General features: G+C 40.7%; 1 protein-coding gene across 1 annotated transcript in view; it reads left to right on the top strand.

The window, feature by feature from the left end:
- The first annotated feature begins 1,594 nt into the window (after positions 1 to 1,594).
- The window catches only part of LOC121536636 (ly6/PLAUR domain-containing protein 1-like), a 47,998-nt gene continuing 33,534 nt past the window's right edge, over positions 1,595 to 16,058 (top strand). Inside the window, exons 1-2 of the mRNA XM_041844046.2 lie at positions 1,595 to 1,769; positions 5,954 to 6,088. Of these exons, the coding sequence (XP_041699980.1) occupies positions 1,721 to 1,769; positions 5,954 to 6,088 (184 nt within the window). The 5' untranslated portion in view covers positions 1,595 to 1,720. The remainder of the gene's footprint in view (positions 1,770 to 5,953; positions 6,089 to 16,058) is intronic.

Consider the following 16,058-nt stretch of genomic DNA (forward strand, 5'->3'; position numbering starts at 1 on the left):
GCTACAGGACAATATGCAAGCAGCTTGGTGAGAAGGCAACAACTGTTGGCGCAATTATTAGAAAATGGAAGAAGTTCAAGATGACGGTCAATCACCCTCGGTCTGGGGCTCCATGCAAGATCTGACCTCGTGGGGCATCAATGATCATGAGGAAGGTGAGGGAACAGCCCAGAACTACACGGCAGGACTTGGTCAATGACCTGAAGAGAGCTGGGACCACAGTCTCAAAGAAAACCATTAGTAACACACTACGCCGTCATGGATTAAAATCCTGCAGCGCACGCAAGGTCCCCCTTCTCAAGCCAGCGCATGTCCAGGCCCGTCTGAAGTTTGCCAATGACCATCTGGATGATCCAGAGGAGGAATGGGAGAAGGTCATGTGGTCTGATGAGACAAAAATATAGCTTTTTGGTCTAAACTCCACTCGCCGTGTTTGGAGGAAGAAGAAGGAGTACAACCCCAAGAACACCATCCCAACCGTGAAGCATGGAGGTGGAAACATCATTCTTTGGGGATGCTTTTCTGCAAAGGGGACAGGATGACTGCACCGTATTGAGGGAGGATGGATGAGGCCATGTATCGCGAGATCTTGGCCAACAACCTCCTTCCCTCAGTAAGAACATTGAAGATGGGTCGTGGCTGTGTCTTCCAGCATGACAACGACCCGAAACACACAGCCAGGGCAACTAAGGAGTGGCTCCGTAAGAAGCATCTCAAGGTCCTGGAGTGGCCTAGCCAGTCTCCAGACCTGAAGCCAATAGAAAATCTTTGGAGGGAGCTGAAAGTCCGTATTGCCCAGCGACAGCCCCGAAACCTGAAGGATCTGGAGAAGGTCTGTATGGAGGAGTGGGCCAAAATCCCTGCTGCAGTGTGTGCAAACCTGGTCAAGACCTACAGGAAACGTATGATCTCTGTAATTGCAAACAAAGGTTTCTGTACCAAATATTAAGTTCTGCTTTTCTGATGTATCAAATACTTATGTCATGCAATAAAATGCAAATTAATTACTTAAAAATCATACAATGTGATTTTCTGGATTTTTGTTTTAGATTCCGTCTCTCACAGTTGAAGTGTACCTATGATAAAAATTACAGACCTCTACATGCTTTGTAAGTAGGAAAACCTGCAAAATCAGCAGTGTATCAAATACTTGTTCTCCCCACTGTATATCTGTATATAAAAAATGAAAATAAAAGACACAATTTCTCTGTTGTCATAATAATCTGTATTGAGCATTTGGCTGACCAGTGGGCAATGGCCAGTCTGGTTTTCTGATTGGCTGAGCGGAGGGGGCCCAAATTCACATTCAAAGTCAAACACGATCTGTCAGTCATTCAGTCAGAATAGAAAAATGGAAAGATGGTACTGGGATGTGGGCTGATGTGACTAAAATGCCAGGGCTGACTTTTTTGTCCCAGTCCACCCCTGGTTATAGATTACTTTAAAGCACTGGAAATCTGATTAAAATCATAACATTTAAACCCCTGCCATTTTTGGATTAAACACATCATCATATCACATGGTACACTTGCAACCTCCACTCCTCCCCAGTTATCACTCTGGCAAGTGCAGTAGCTGGGCTCACTGTTGAATCAGAGGTACGCAGCACTGAACGTTTAGGAGGCTAGCATGGACGTTCGTCTGATCCATACATGGACTGTGCACTCCTTGCAACATCACCGGGTCTAATGTTTCCTTCCTAAGCGACACCAGGGAAAGAATGCGGCTGCTTACTTACACAACTTTGTTCTGGTTTATCCTCAAATCAGGTATGTTACCTACGGGATTTGTTAACTGTAACACTGCAAACAGTTTTGGAATGCAATGGCTAGTCTATCTAAATTATTTGTAATACCAGAAATTATGAGTCTAACTGGAGTAGGCCTAGTATTAATAACGTTTTTGGAGAGGAAGGTAAGCTCAGGGTGCGTCTTTGATAGCCAGTAGGCTATCCTGGAGCGCAAGCAACTTGGTTATTTTGAAAGGGGGGAAAAAGTTGATTATAACATTTTCAGTAGCCTATACTTCTCTGTGATATTTCCTATTGCATCTTTTCGCACGGTTTGGCACTGTTGATGTGGGAACAAAAAAGTATTATCTTTACACCAGTGTGTGGATGTCAAGACAATGAGGCAAGCCTGCTTTCAGATGGAAACACTGTTCGAAACAATTTTGACAAAGGAGTTTCTATGCAATCGGCACCCGTTGGTGCGTATTGATGGGTATATTATGACACATCCGTTGTAGCGTACTACACTTAGCCGTTTGGGAATACACAGTGCTTAATTTGTGCCGGATCCTGCTGGAACAGGATCCGGCACCTCTCTTTGGACTGTTTTGTTCCGGGACCTATTTGGCCGGATCCGGTACCTCTCATGGCATGAAAATATTCATAAAACATATATATATATATATATATATATATACAGTACCAGTCAAAAGTTTGGACACACCTACTCATTCAAGGTTATACAAAAAAAAAAAAACTATTTTCGACATTGTAGAATAATAGGGAAGACATCAAAACTATGAAATAACACATATGGAATCATGTAGTAACCAAAAAAGTGTTAAACAAATCAAAATATATTTTAGATTTTAGATTCTTCAAAGTAGCCACTCTTTGCCTTGATGACAGCTTTGCACACTCTTGGCATTCTCTCAACCAGCTTCATGAGGAATGCTTTTCCAACAGTCTTGAGGGAGTTCCCACATATGCTGAGCACTTGTTGGCTGCTTTTCCTTCACTCTGCGGTCCAACTCATCCCAAACCATCTCAAATATACCAAAAGCTAAATCAAGCAGAGATTTACGACTATTTAACCATGGTAATTATTACTGAAACATGCAAACTACGAACATTTTACCAGTTAAAGATAATGAATACATGACTACATACAAATATTTAATTAAAAATAATTCATACGAAAGTCAGTAGTTGGCTATAACATGAGTACAAACAAAGTGAGTGTGTGTATATGTATGTAAGTGTTTGTGTGTGTGTGTGTGTGTCTGTGTGTGTGTGTATTATGGTCTGTATTATAATTTCCCATCATAAAATTGTATCCCCATTCCCAATCAAATACCTTCATCGATACCACAAAAAATCTACAGAAAAATCTGTATTTTTTTCTCCAATCTGGTAACCCTCACAAAATTCGACATAGCCTTGTATAAAATGCATTATGAAAGAAATGGTGTAATGTACACAATAAAGTGGAGCCTTGTATTAAATGCATTATGCAGAAAATTGTGTACTGTAAGCTCCACAAAATATGAAATGCGCTATGAAGAAAATTGTGAATTGTGTAGGCCTACGTGAAAAAAGGGCCTTTCTGACTACAAGTTCACCAGTATCCCAAAGTATTAAGCGAAAACAAGCATAGAAAACAGTATTGGCATTCATTAAAAAAAGAACAACGTAAGGCTACTATTATATTATAATTATTTCGTTGACAACCTGGTTGATTAACAATATTGGGTTGTTCACACGTTTTATTTTATTTTATATAAATAAATGTGGGACACAAAAAAAAGCAGTATAGAACACCATTGCCCATCATGCATTGCTCTAATAACGTTCAAAATATTGTTCTGATGTTTGCCCCCCAAAATGTATTTTCCTATGAATTAAGTCGCACAAAAATGTGTCTTTTCATATGAATGAAGCTACACAAAAATGCACAAAAAACACAAAATCTGCTGAAATACTTTTCGTACATATTTGCATGAATTGAGTGTGAGATTGTTGTGCGTGCGAAGGGTTCTGGAGGAGCTGCAGCACCCCTGATAAATTGAAATACATTTGTCAAAGTTATAGTTACTGCTGTCTGTTCAGAAATAAATGAAATAATTCAGAATAGCCTACTACACCATGAGAAAGCATATCATTTAGCCACAGAGCATCAGCTTCTTATTTTTTTTTCCTAGCTGTGGAGTGTAGCCGAATAACAAGGCATAGCCTACAGTCGGGAACGTGCGGCAAATCTCTCAGTGAACAAATGGCATGCATACAAAACAGGCAATACTTCAAATACAATTGCTGGAAAACACAGGTTGGAAAGCAAATGGCTCCTGCTGAAAAGAGAAGACTCTAATCCGTCTGATGTAGGCTACCAAAATATTTGATCAACTTTCAAATAAGCCGATTGTTTTACAAAGTAAAACAAGAGAGAGAGAGGCTTTTGGCACGAGCACATCGGCCATCACCAGGAAGTGAGCTGCGCATCATTGGGTGAGTCAGTGAAGCTGGAAAGCATTTTTAGGACTATAATTTCCTCCTCATGTTGTAGCCTACAATATGTGTCTGCACACACCTAGGCCTATGCTATTGATGGATTCAAGACAAGGTTGTTTTTATTGATCTCAGATTCTCAGTTTGTTAGTGTCAAAGTAACCTGTAATTTCCATCATTTGTGTGGTATTATGGTGCTTTCATAACAACTGGGAACTCGGAAAGAAACAAGGTCGACGTCAGTGATCTTCAGGTTGGAAAGTTGGAGCTCTAGAAAGAGGCCTGAGCTCCCGATTTGGAATTCCGTGTTGGATGACCGTTCAAAACAATTTTTTCCCTCGAGTTCTCAGTTGTCTTGAACCCACTGATGTCAGAAGTCGGAGATGTCCCAGTTACGAGTTCCCATGTTTTGAACACGGCATTAACAAATATTATGCCAAAGTCTCCAGTCATGTAAAATGATGTAGAATTGCATGAAATGCATTTATAAAAGATCACATTTTTCCAAACCCTAGGCCACTAAAAATGTTCTCCATGTGTGCAACTTCTGTAAGTGCCTCTACTCTACTGCTCTATGCCACTACGCAAATGCAATGATATGCATGCAATTCTTTACTATAAAGGTGATTTTTTTTCTCATGCGTTCCGGTACCTCAGAGCTCCCTAGGTCACCACCCTCTCGTGCTCACATTTTACTCCGGCACATCCCGATTTACAAATTAAGCACTGGGAATACATTATGTTTGGTAGTCTCATTATATTGCTTAGCATTGAATGACATCAACATAATTTGTTTTGCTCACATAATAGAGGGAGTTTAATGCTAATCGAACTCTGCTGTGCTGCATATCAAATATTTCTCTCTGCCTGCCAATAATGTTGTTTTTGATGTATCCCTGAAACCTGGTTTGACTGAATTAGTGTAACTTTCCCCTGGGTACCTGGAAAAATCCCCATGTACCCTGACATTGCAAATTGCTAACTGTCAGCCTTTACTTACAGTTTTAGATGTCTGTTTACCAAAGCAGAACTCCAGAAAATGTGTGACATTCGGATGGGGCATACTGTTGCACACTGGATGATGGAACAGTACTCATATTTGAAACACAGTCACTACTCAACTGTAGCTGAATGAAGTTGCTTGCTGTGTCATAGTTGGTAAATAAGGTGACTAAGCTACATTTAGGTGAATAAGCTACATTTAGATTTTCTTCAGGTCCATTTTCAAGTTGAAACAGGGCTTTCTTACGCTCGTGAAATTTTCTGGGACATAATGGCCTGTTAAGAAAATGTTTAATGTACCATGTCCTAATATCTGATGTTCTGTCAGGGGAGAATTACAGTACATATTTTATGATTATACTGTATGACTTAACCACAGTAATTGCAGCTGCAGTTGTATCAGGAATCTTGTCATATCAGCCGATATCAAAATATTTTCAGAGGGAAATTAAGGCTGAGATCCACATGAGTTGTATAGTTTGGACATGTCTGCACAGATATTGTGAACTGTTTCATAGTTTTACCATACCATGCCATACTGTATGTGTTTTTTTGTACAGTATATTTCGTTGTCCATGGGTATACTAGTGTCTCACTTCATACTTTTGTATTGTATTGTATTGGTTTTGTGTTCTTTAAAAAAATCTTTATTCATACAGGTAAGTCAATTAGGAACAGATTTGCTATGGCAACCTGTGTTTCTCATGTATGTTGTAGGGCTGGCACTGCAGATCCAGTGTTATCAGTGTGAAGAGGTCACTCACAATGAATGCTCTACACCCGAGTTCATCGTCAACTGCACTGTCAACGTGCAGGACATGTGCCAGAAGGAGGTACTAGTGAAGGAAGACGGTAAGCCACATATGATATGAACTTACTTGACTTAAACCCTTCTACTCTGTGAGAAGCATAGGTCAAATAGCCAAGAAAGGTGTGTTTTATGTGTTTTGGTTGTTTGGTCTTGACGAATGTGTTGAGATCTTTCCGCAATATGCCTTCTATCTGTAACATGTACAAAAATAATACATAAATGGGTGGAGATTCGCTCTGTGAATTTGAAAAATACCTGAATGCATTCAAATGAATAACTTTCCTCACTGGGCACAGTTCAACGTCTAGTTTTGATTTACATTTGGTTGCGATGTCAGCTAATGTGAATTCAACATGAAATCAACCAAAAATGTCACCCTGTCATTGGATATAGGTAAAAAATTGGGTGAAAAAATACGAAATTCCCTTACGTTGATGACTTTTTGCAAATCCAATCAGTTTTCCACGTTGATTCAACTTCAGCACATTGAATTCTTTGGAAATGATGTGGAAACAACATTGATTCAACCAGTTTTTACCCAGTGGGTCCTGCCTCAATCTATCCACCTGATCTGCTAGATAGCCTGCTAAACGTCTATAGTCTGCTGGCTTCACAGATCTGGGATCAGCAGAGCTTGAATTAGCCCAATGCAGAGCTTGAATTAGCTTGAATTAGTCAATGGTTCTGATGACAGTCGAAATGCCTGCAGTGCACCCCCCCTCTTTCGAGGACAAAAGTAACTTTGTTTTTACATTTCTGTTTTTACTGTTTTTTTTGTTATATATACATTTGACACCCATTTTACATACCTGGTACTTTTTTTTGCACAGTTACATAAAATAAGTTTTTTTCATATATACACACAACATTTTGGATAGTTAGTACTCTGACATCTATCTAGTGTTTGCAGTAATACCTATTACCGATCATGAGCTTTTTAAACGCAGCTCTCTGCTACTCTCAGCCCATCCCACCTATCTCCGTAGTCCACCCTGTCACGGTTTCGGCCGAGGCTGCCTCTCTTCCTTGCTCGGGCAGGCTTCGGCGTTCGTCGTCTCCGGAATACTAGCTGCTACCGTTGTAAACCTTTTTGATTTCCACGCGCCATATATTTTTCAACTGTGCTGTGATTAGAGCTGTGGCGGTCATGAAATTGTGTCAACTGGTGATTGTCAAGCAAATAACTTCCGGTCTCTCGATAATTGAACATTAATTAACATAAACACATTTAGCATCTCCTGGCTTCCACACATAGCCTACAAGCCACTGATGCAGACCTTAGGAACATCTACATTTAAAAAAGTCTAATAAATCCATGTAATATAGCCTACACCATCACAATAAATCCATTATTTATTTTAGACAGGTCTAAACAAACATGATATGAAGAAAATGTATCTATTTCAGAAGAACAGAATATGCCATATGGCTGTGGGCTACACTAGAATTCCGTGGCATAGTATTTTATAGTATTCAGAATACAACAGAACATAGCTGAATAAAATAGAAAGGATATTTTCTCCAAATGATTTGAGGGAGTGCACACATGGGGCTATTCTGTGTTTAGCAGTTAACAAAGAAACAAGTACTCCTATATGCTTAATCTAGAGTTATTTATGTAAGTTTAGTTGTGATACAAATGTTGGGCTATATGTTTAGATTTTTAATACACTACCGTTCAAAAGTTTGGGGTCACTTAGAAATGTCCTTGTTTTCGAAAGGAAAGCAATTTTTTGTCCATTCAAATTACATCAAATTGATCAGAAATACAGTGTAGACATTGTTGATGTTGTAAATGGCTATTGTAGCTGGAAACTGCTGATTTTTAATGGAATATCTACATAGGCGTACAGAGGCCCATTATCAGCAACCATCAGTCCTGTGTTCCAATGGCATGTTGTGTTTGCTAATCCAAGTTTATCATTTTAAAAGGCTAACTGATCATTAGAAAACCCTTTTGTAATTATGTTAGCACAGCTGAAAATGTTTGTGCTGATTAAAGAAGCAATAAAACTGGCCTTCTAGAGATTAGTTGAGTATCTGGAGCATCAGCAATTGTGGGTTTGATTACAGGCTCAAAATGGCCAGAAACAAATAACTTTCTTCTGAAACTCGTCAGTCTATTCTTGTTCTGAGAAATGAAGGCTATTCCATGCGAGAAATTGCCAAGAAACTGAAGATCTCGTACAACGCTGTGTACTACTCCCTTCACAGAACAGAGCAAACTGTCTCTAACCAGAATAGAAAGAGGAGTGGGAGGCCCCGGTGCACAACTGAGCAAGAGGACAAATACATTAAAGTGTCTAGTTTGAGAAACAGACAACTCACAGGTCCTCAACTGGCAGCTTCATTAAATAGTACCCGCAAAACACCAGTCTCAACGTCAACAGTGAAGAGGCGACTCCAGGATGCTGACCTTCTAGGCAGAGTTGCAAAGAAAAAGCCATATCTCAGACTGCCCATCTTAATCTTTTATTTTTATTGGCCAGTCTGAGATATGGCTTTTTCTTTGAAACTCTGCCTAGAAGGTCAGCATCCCGGAGTCGCCTCTTCACTGTTGACATTGAGACTGGTATTTTGCGGTTACTATTTACCGGTGTGGCAGTAATACGGTCACCGTAACAGCCGTAGCTGTGATGTCTCACATTAACTTTTAACTTCTCTGATTGCATAGTATCCACAGATTGTACGTTAAAGATACATATTTTTCCTAAGAGTATTATGATATTTTTAATTGATTGACTATGGTTTTCCAAATTGCCCAACACTGCTATTTGTAGGATTCATTTTAGGATTTTTTTTAGCCATTCCTGAACCTGTGACCAGAAACAAGCTACATGGGGACAATACCAGAATAAATGATCTAATGATTCTGTTTCTTCGCAGCAAAATCTGCAGAGCTGAGATTGTTGTTTGCCCCATATATAAACATATACGGTGCCTTCGGAAAATATTCAGACCCCTTGACTTTTTCCACATTTTGTTACGTTACAGCCTTATTCTAAAATTGATGATTTTTTTTTCTTCTCAGCAATCTACACACAATACCCCATAATGACCAAGCGATAACAGGTTTTTAGATCATTTTGCAAATGTATTCAAAATTAAAAACAGAAATACCTTATTTACATAAGTATTCAGACCCTGTGCTATGAGACTCGAAATTGAGCTCAGGCACATCCAGTTTCCATTGATAATCCTTATGATGTTTCTACAGCTTGATTGGAGTCCACCTATGGTAAATTCAATTAATTGGACATGATTTGGAAAGGCACACACCTGTCTATATAAGGTCCCACAGTTGACAGTGCATGTCAGAGCAAAAACCAAGCCATGAGGTCAAAGGAATTGTCCGTAGAGCTCCGGGACAGGATTGTGTCGAAGCATAGATCTGGGGAAGGGTACCAAAACATTTCTGCAGCATTGAAGGTCACCAAGAACACAGTGGCCTCCATCATTCTTAAATGGAAGAAGTTTGGAACCACCAAGACTCTTCCTAGAGCTGGCCGCCCGGCCAAACTGAGCAATCAGGGGAGAAGGGCCTTGGTCAGGGAGGTGACCAAGAATCCGATGGTCACTTTGACAGAGCTCTAGAGTTCCTCTGTGGAGATGGGAGAACCTTCCAGAAGGACAACCATCTCTGCAGCACGCCATCAATCAGGCCTTTATGGTAGAGTGGCCAGACGGAAGCCACTCTTCAGTAAAAGGCACATGACAGCCCGCTTGGAGTTTGCCAAAAGGCACCTAAAGACTATCAGACCATGAGAAACAAGATTCTCTGGTCTGATGAAACCAAGATTGAACTCTTTGGCCTGAATGCCAAGCGTCACATCTGGAGAAAACCTGGCACCATCCCTACGGTGAAGAGTGGTGGTGGCAGCATCATGCTGTGGGGATGTTTTTCAGCGGCAGGGACTGGGAGCTTAGTCAGGATCGAGGGACAAATGAACGGAGCAAAGTACAGAGAGATCCTTGATGAAAACCTGCTCCAGAGCGCTCGGACTGGGGCGAAGGTTCACCTTTTAACAGGACAACGATAAGGACAACGACTAAGCACACAGCCAAGACAACACAAGTCTCTGAATGTACTTGAGTGGCCCAGCCAGAGCACGGACTTGAACCCGATCGAACATCTCTGGAGAGACCTGAAAATAGCTGTGCAGCAATGCTCCCCATCCAACCTGACAGAGCTTGAGAGGATCTGCAGAGAAGAAAGGGAGAAACTCCCAAATACAGGTGTGCCAAGCTTGTAGCGTCATACCCAAGAAGACTCGATGCTGTAATCGCTGCCAAAGGCGCTTCAACAAAGTACTGAGTAAAGGGTCTGAATACTCATGTAAATGTGTTATTTCAGTTTTAAATTTTTTATAAATGAGAAAATATGTCTAAAAACCTGTTTTTGCTTTGTCATTATGGTGTATTTTGTGTGTAGATTGATCAGGAAAAAGTCAAGGGGTCTGAATACTTCCCGAAGGCACTGTGTTTAACATTCTGTTGGTGGCAAGAATTTTGTAAAATAATTTAAATTGAAAAACTCAAACTGTTGAATCAAGCGTTGTTTTGTGTATTAGTTCATTCACCATGTGCCATGGAATCAGTACATAGAACATCTCTTCCTAGCTATTTTGCAACCTGCATGGCACAACTGTCAATGTTTTTGTCCTCAAATGAAACTGGTATATTTTTCAGTTTATGCCAATCTTTTTCAGCCAATTTTGGTCTTTAATATATGGCAGAAAAACTAATTCCCTACCTTCTCCCCCTCCCACCTGCCTCCTCCATTTTGTGATAATGCTGCAATCAGTTGGATGTACAGTGGGGGAAAAAAGTATTTAGTCAGCCACCAATTGTGCAATTTCTCCCACTTAAAAAGATGAGAGAGGCCTGTAATTTTCATCATAGGTACACGTCAACTATGACAGACAAAATGAGAAAAAGAAGACCCAGCCACGTTTCATCTTCAATGCCCTTGCTGATGGAAGGAGGTTTTCACTCAAAATCTCACGATACATGGCCCCATTCATTCTTTCCTTTACACGGTCGTCCTGGTCCCTTTGCAGAAAAACAGCCACAAAGCATGATGTTTCCACCCCCATGCTTCACAGTAGGTATGGTGTTCTTTGGATGCAACTCAGCATTCTTTGTCCTCCAAACACGACGAGTTGAGTTTTTACCAAAAAGTTATATTTTGGTTTCATCTGACCATATGACATTCTCCCAATCCTCTTCTGGATCATCCAAATGCACTCTAGCAAACTTCAGACGGGCCTGGACATGTACTGGCTTAAGCAGGGGGACACGTCTGGCACTGCAGGATTTGAGTCTCTGGCGGCGTAGTGTGGTACTGATGGTAGGCTTTGTTACTTTGGTCCCAGCTCTCTGCAGGTCATTCACTAGGTCCCCCCGTGTGGTTCTGGGATTTTTGCTCACCGTTCTTGTGGTCATTTTGACCCCACGGGGTGAGATCTTGCGTGGAGCTCCAGATCGAGGGAGATTGTCAGTGGTCTTGTATGTCTTCCATTTCCTAATAATTGCTCCCACAGTTGATTTCTTCAAACCAAGCTGCTTACCTATTGCAGATTCAGTCTTCCCAGCCTGGTGCAGGTCTACAATTTTGTTTCTGGTGTCCTTTGACAGCTCTTTGGTCTTGGCCATAGTGGAGTTTGGAGTGTGACTGTTTGAGGTTGTGGACAGGTGTCTTTTATACTGATAACAAGTTCAAACAGGTGCCATTAATACAGGTAACGAGTGGAGGACAGAGGAGCCTCTTAAAGAAGAAGTTACAGGTCTGTGAGAGCCAGAAATCTTGCTAGTTTGTAGGTGACCAAATACTTATTTTCCACCATAATTTGCAAATAAATTCATAAAAAATCCTACAATGTGATTTTCTGGAGAAAAAAATGCTCAATTTGTCTGTCATAGTTGACGTGTACCTATGATGACAATGACAGGCCTCTCTCATCTTTTTAAGTGGGAGAACTTGCACAATTGGTGGCTGACTAAATACTTTTTTCCCCCACTGTATGTATATATTGAAAGGGTTTTATATAAATTAGTTGGGTTTACAGTTCTGACTTGCCCATAATTGCTCTGCTGAATGATTTAATGTTATAATTTGACCATCACAGTCATTATGTCTAACTGACTATGATTTTTGAAAGCTGATTAATACTGCAGTGGTGAATACACGAGGGAAATTAAGTGGTAGGTGGCGGTGGACGTGCTGAGCTCCAAACCTGTCCCATTATTATTGTTTAGAAATGGTAATTTAGCCATTAATTGTTAACAACGATCAAACTGGAGGATATATCAGAACTAGAGCCTTTTATAGATCTATCTCAAGATATGCTTAGTCAACAAGTAAAACAAACAAAAGTAGTACTGTCCTCCAGTGAAACCGACAAGGTGCGGCCATCCAAACATTTGAATATGGACGGAGAAACGAAGGGAGAATACCCCACAACATTCTCTAGGGAAGACAGTGCTCTGTTGGCAGACATGAATGAGCAATTGAAGAAGCTCGATTTGCTCCAAAGTCTCTCAGATTATCTATGGAATTTAAGAAAACTAATACAGGAGGTAAGGGCAGAAAATGAAACCCTCCGAGCCACAGCCGCAAACCTACAAAATACAACAAATACACTCCAGGATGACAATAAACAGAAGAAGGCGGCAATACTGGACTTAAAATGCAGAAGCATGAGGCACGACATTGTCATCATGGGGGTGGAGGAAGATGAAAGAGAAGACTACCTGATGACTGAAAATAAAGTAAAAGCGGGCTGTTCCCCCCATTCTCTCTCTACATCTATACAGTTTGGTAAACTGTCGATATGTGAAACTATAATCATCCACGAGTGATTATTATTATTAAATTTTTTGTCTGGATGGAAATGCACTTAAATGATATCGGACTGAATGCCACTTCATTAAGGGCGCAATTAGTGGGGCAAAACAGTAGGCTGGCTATAGATGCAGATGACAATACAGAAAATATAGTCAGTCTATTGATATACGGGGCCAGTCGGCTATTTGGCCTATGTTGTGTAATGAAAGACAATTGCATTTTTAGTTGTGATATTGTGTTACAAGTTATTGATTAGGCTACAACTATAAGTGGTAGCTTAATTCTGCAACTCACAGCAGATTTGCATTGAATGAATAGGCAAATGGGACACTGATGGATTGGACGTTGAGTCCTTTGGTAAGGGCAAATCTAAGTGCACTTCAGCTCACCCACGTTTTCAGTAGGCCTTCATGAAGAAATGACAGAATAGGACCTATATGAACAACAACAGAAATGTGCAGGCCTACTGTTTTTGATGCTCTTGGCCCCTTTTTCTCTTCTTTCGCTGTCCAATTCTTCTCTTCCATTTAGGCGGTTATGTGCCCAATGTAGGATTGGATAATTATGGTTAACAGACATTGTGCATAATGAGTTGAAAATATAGCCCATTGCAGCTGTAGCATATGATAAAATGAATTAGTGGCAATAATTGTCACTATGGTATTCAGTGACTCACTGCTCCGCACTCGGCCGACAGCTTAGGGGGAATTTTGAGAAATACAGGCTACTCCAATAAACCAGTAATGGTATGAGTTAGCCAATATGATGGTTGATCGTTTAGACTAGACTATTGTTAGTGCGTGTAATGTATACTGAACAAAAATATAATCGCAACAAGTAAAGTGTTGGTCCCATGTTTCCTGAGCTGAAATTAAACATCCTAGAAATTTTCCATACACAAAAAAAGCGTATTTCTCTCAAATCTTGCGCACCAATTAGTTTACAACTCTGTTAGCGAGGATTTCTCCTTTCCCAAGATAATCCATCCACCTGACTGGTGTGGCATATCAAGAAGCTGATTAAACAGCATTATCATTACACAGGTGCACCTTATGCTGGGGACAATAAAAGGCCACTCTAAAATGAGCAGTTTTGTCACACAACACAATGCCACAGATGTGTCAAGTTTTGAGGGAGTGTGCAATTGGCATGCTGACTAACGGAGTGTCCACCAGAACTGTTGCCAGACAATTGTATGTTAATTCCACTACCATAAGCCACCTCCAACGTCATTTTAGAGAATTTGGCAGTACGTCCAACAGGCCTCACAACCGCAGACCACATGTATAGCGTTGTGTGGGCGAGCGGTTTGCTGATGTCAACGTTGTGAACAGAGAGACCCATGGTGGCGGTGGGGTTATGGTATGGGCAGGCATAAGCTACGGGCAATGAACACAATTGCATTTTATCTATGGCAATTTGAATGCACAGAAATACCATGACGAGATCCTGAGACCCATTGTGAGGCCCATTTGTTTAAAGGTATCTGTGACCAACAGATGTATATCTGTATTCCCAGTCATGTGAAATCCATTCAAACTAGACTGTAGGCTCCAGGTAGTGCATATAATGAATAATCAGTTGTCTCATTGTTAAAGAAACAGAACATGAAGTGCTATCGCTAGTTCGTTGTCCTTTCCTGTGCATGTACACTACCAGTCAGAAGTTTGGACACACCTACTCATTGAAGGGTTTTTCTTAACTTTTTCCCCCAGGTAGGATCCTGGAATACATTTCAATTAACAGGTGTGCCTTCTTAAAAGTTAATTTGTGGAATTGATTTCCTTCTTAATGCCTTTGAGCCAATCAGTTGTGTTGTTACAAGGTAGGGGGGGTATACAGAAGATAGCCCTATTTGGTAAAATACCAACTCCATATTATGGCAAGAACAGCTCAAATAAGCAAAGAGAAACGACAGTCCATCATTACTTTAAGACATGAAGGTCATTCAATACGGAACATTAATGACTTTGAAAGTTTCTTCAAGTGCAGTCGTAAAAACCATCAACCGCTATGATGAAACTGGCTCTCATGAGGACCGCCACAGGAATGGAAGACCCATAATTACCTCCGCTGCAGATGATAAGTTCATTAGAGTTACCAGCCTCAGAAATTGTAGCCCAAATAAATGCTTCACAGAGTTCAAGTCACAGACACATCTCAACATCAACTGTTCAGAGGGGACTATGTGAATCAGGCCTTCATGGTTGAATTGCTGCAAAGAAACCACTACTAAACGACACCAATAATAAGAAGAGACCTGCTTGGACCAAGAAACACGAGCAATGGACATTACACTGGTGGAAATCTGTCCTTTGGTCTGGAGTCCAAATTGGAGATTTTTGGTTCCAACCGCCTTGTCTTTGCGAGACGCGGTGTGGGTGAACGGATGATCTCCGCATGTGTAGTTCCCACAGTAAACCATGGAGGAGGAGGTGTTATGGTGTGGGGGTGCTTTGCTGGTGACACTGTGATTTATTTAGAATTCAAGGCCACAGCATTCTGCAGCGATACGCCATCCCATCTGGTTTGGGCTTAGTGGGACTATCATTTGTTTTTCAACAGGACAATGACCCAACACACCTCCAAGCTGTGTAAGGGCTATTTTACCAAGAAGGAGAGTGATGGAGTGCTGCATCAGATGACCTGGCCTCTACAATCCCCCGACCTCAACCCAATTGAGATGGTTTGGGATGAGTCGGACGGCAGAGTGAAGGAAAAGCAGCCAACAAGTGCCCAGCATATGTGGGAACTCCTCCAAGACTGTTGGAAAAGCATTCCAGGTGAAGCTGGTTGAGAGAATGCCAAGAGTGTGCAAAGCTGTCATCAAGGCAAAGGGTGGCTATTTGAAGAATCTCAAATATAAAATATATTTTGATTTGATTAACAATTTTTGGGGTTACTGCATAATTCCATATGTGTTATTTCATAGATGTCTTCCCTATTATTCTACAATGTCGAAAATAGTAAAAATAAAGAAAAAACCTTGAATGAGTAGGTGTCGCCAAACTTTTGACTGGTACTGTATATCAAACCTTGTTTGATGTACTTAAAGATCCACTATTAGCATGTTTTAACTACTATACTATAAAAATGGTAGACTATCGGGTACTCAGCAAGAAGGTCTGTTTTCACTATTACTGAAACAGGACCCAGGTGGTAAG

This window comes from Coregonus clupeaformis, chromosome 23 (assembly GCF_020615455.1).
Source record: "Coregonus clupeaformis isolate EN_2021a chromosome 23, ASM2061545v1, whole genome shotgun sequence".
In the NCBI taxonomy this organism is placed as follows: domain Eukaryota; kingdom Metazoa; phylum Chordata; class Actinopteri; order Salmoniformes; family Salmonidae; genus Coregonus; species Coregonus clupeaformis.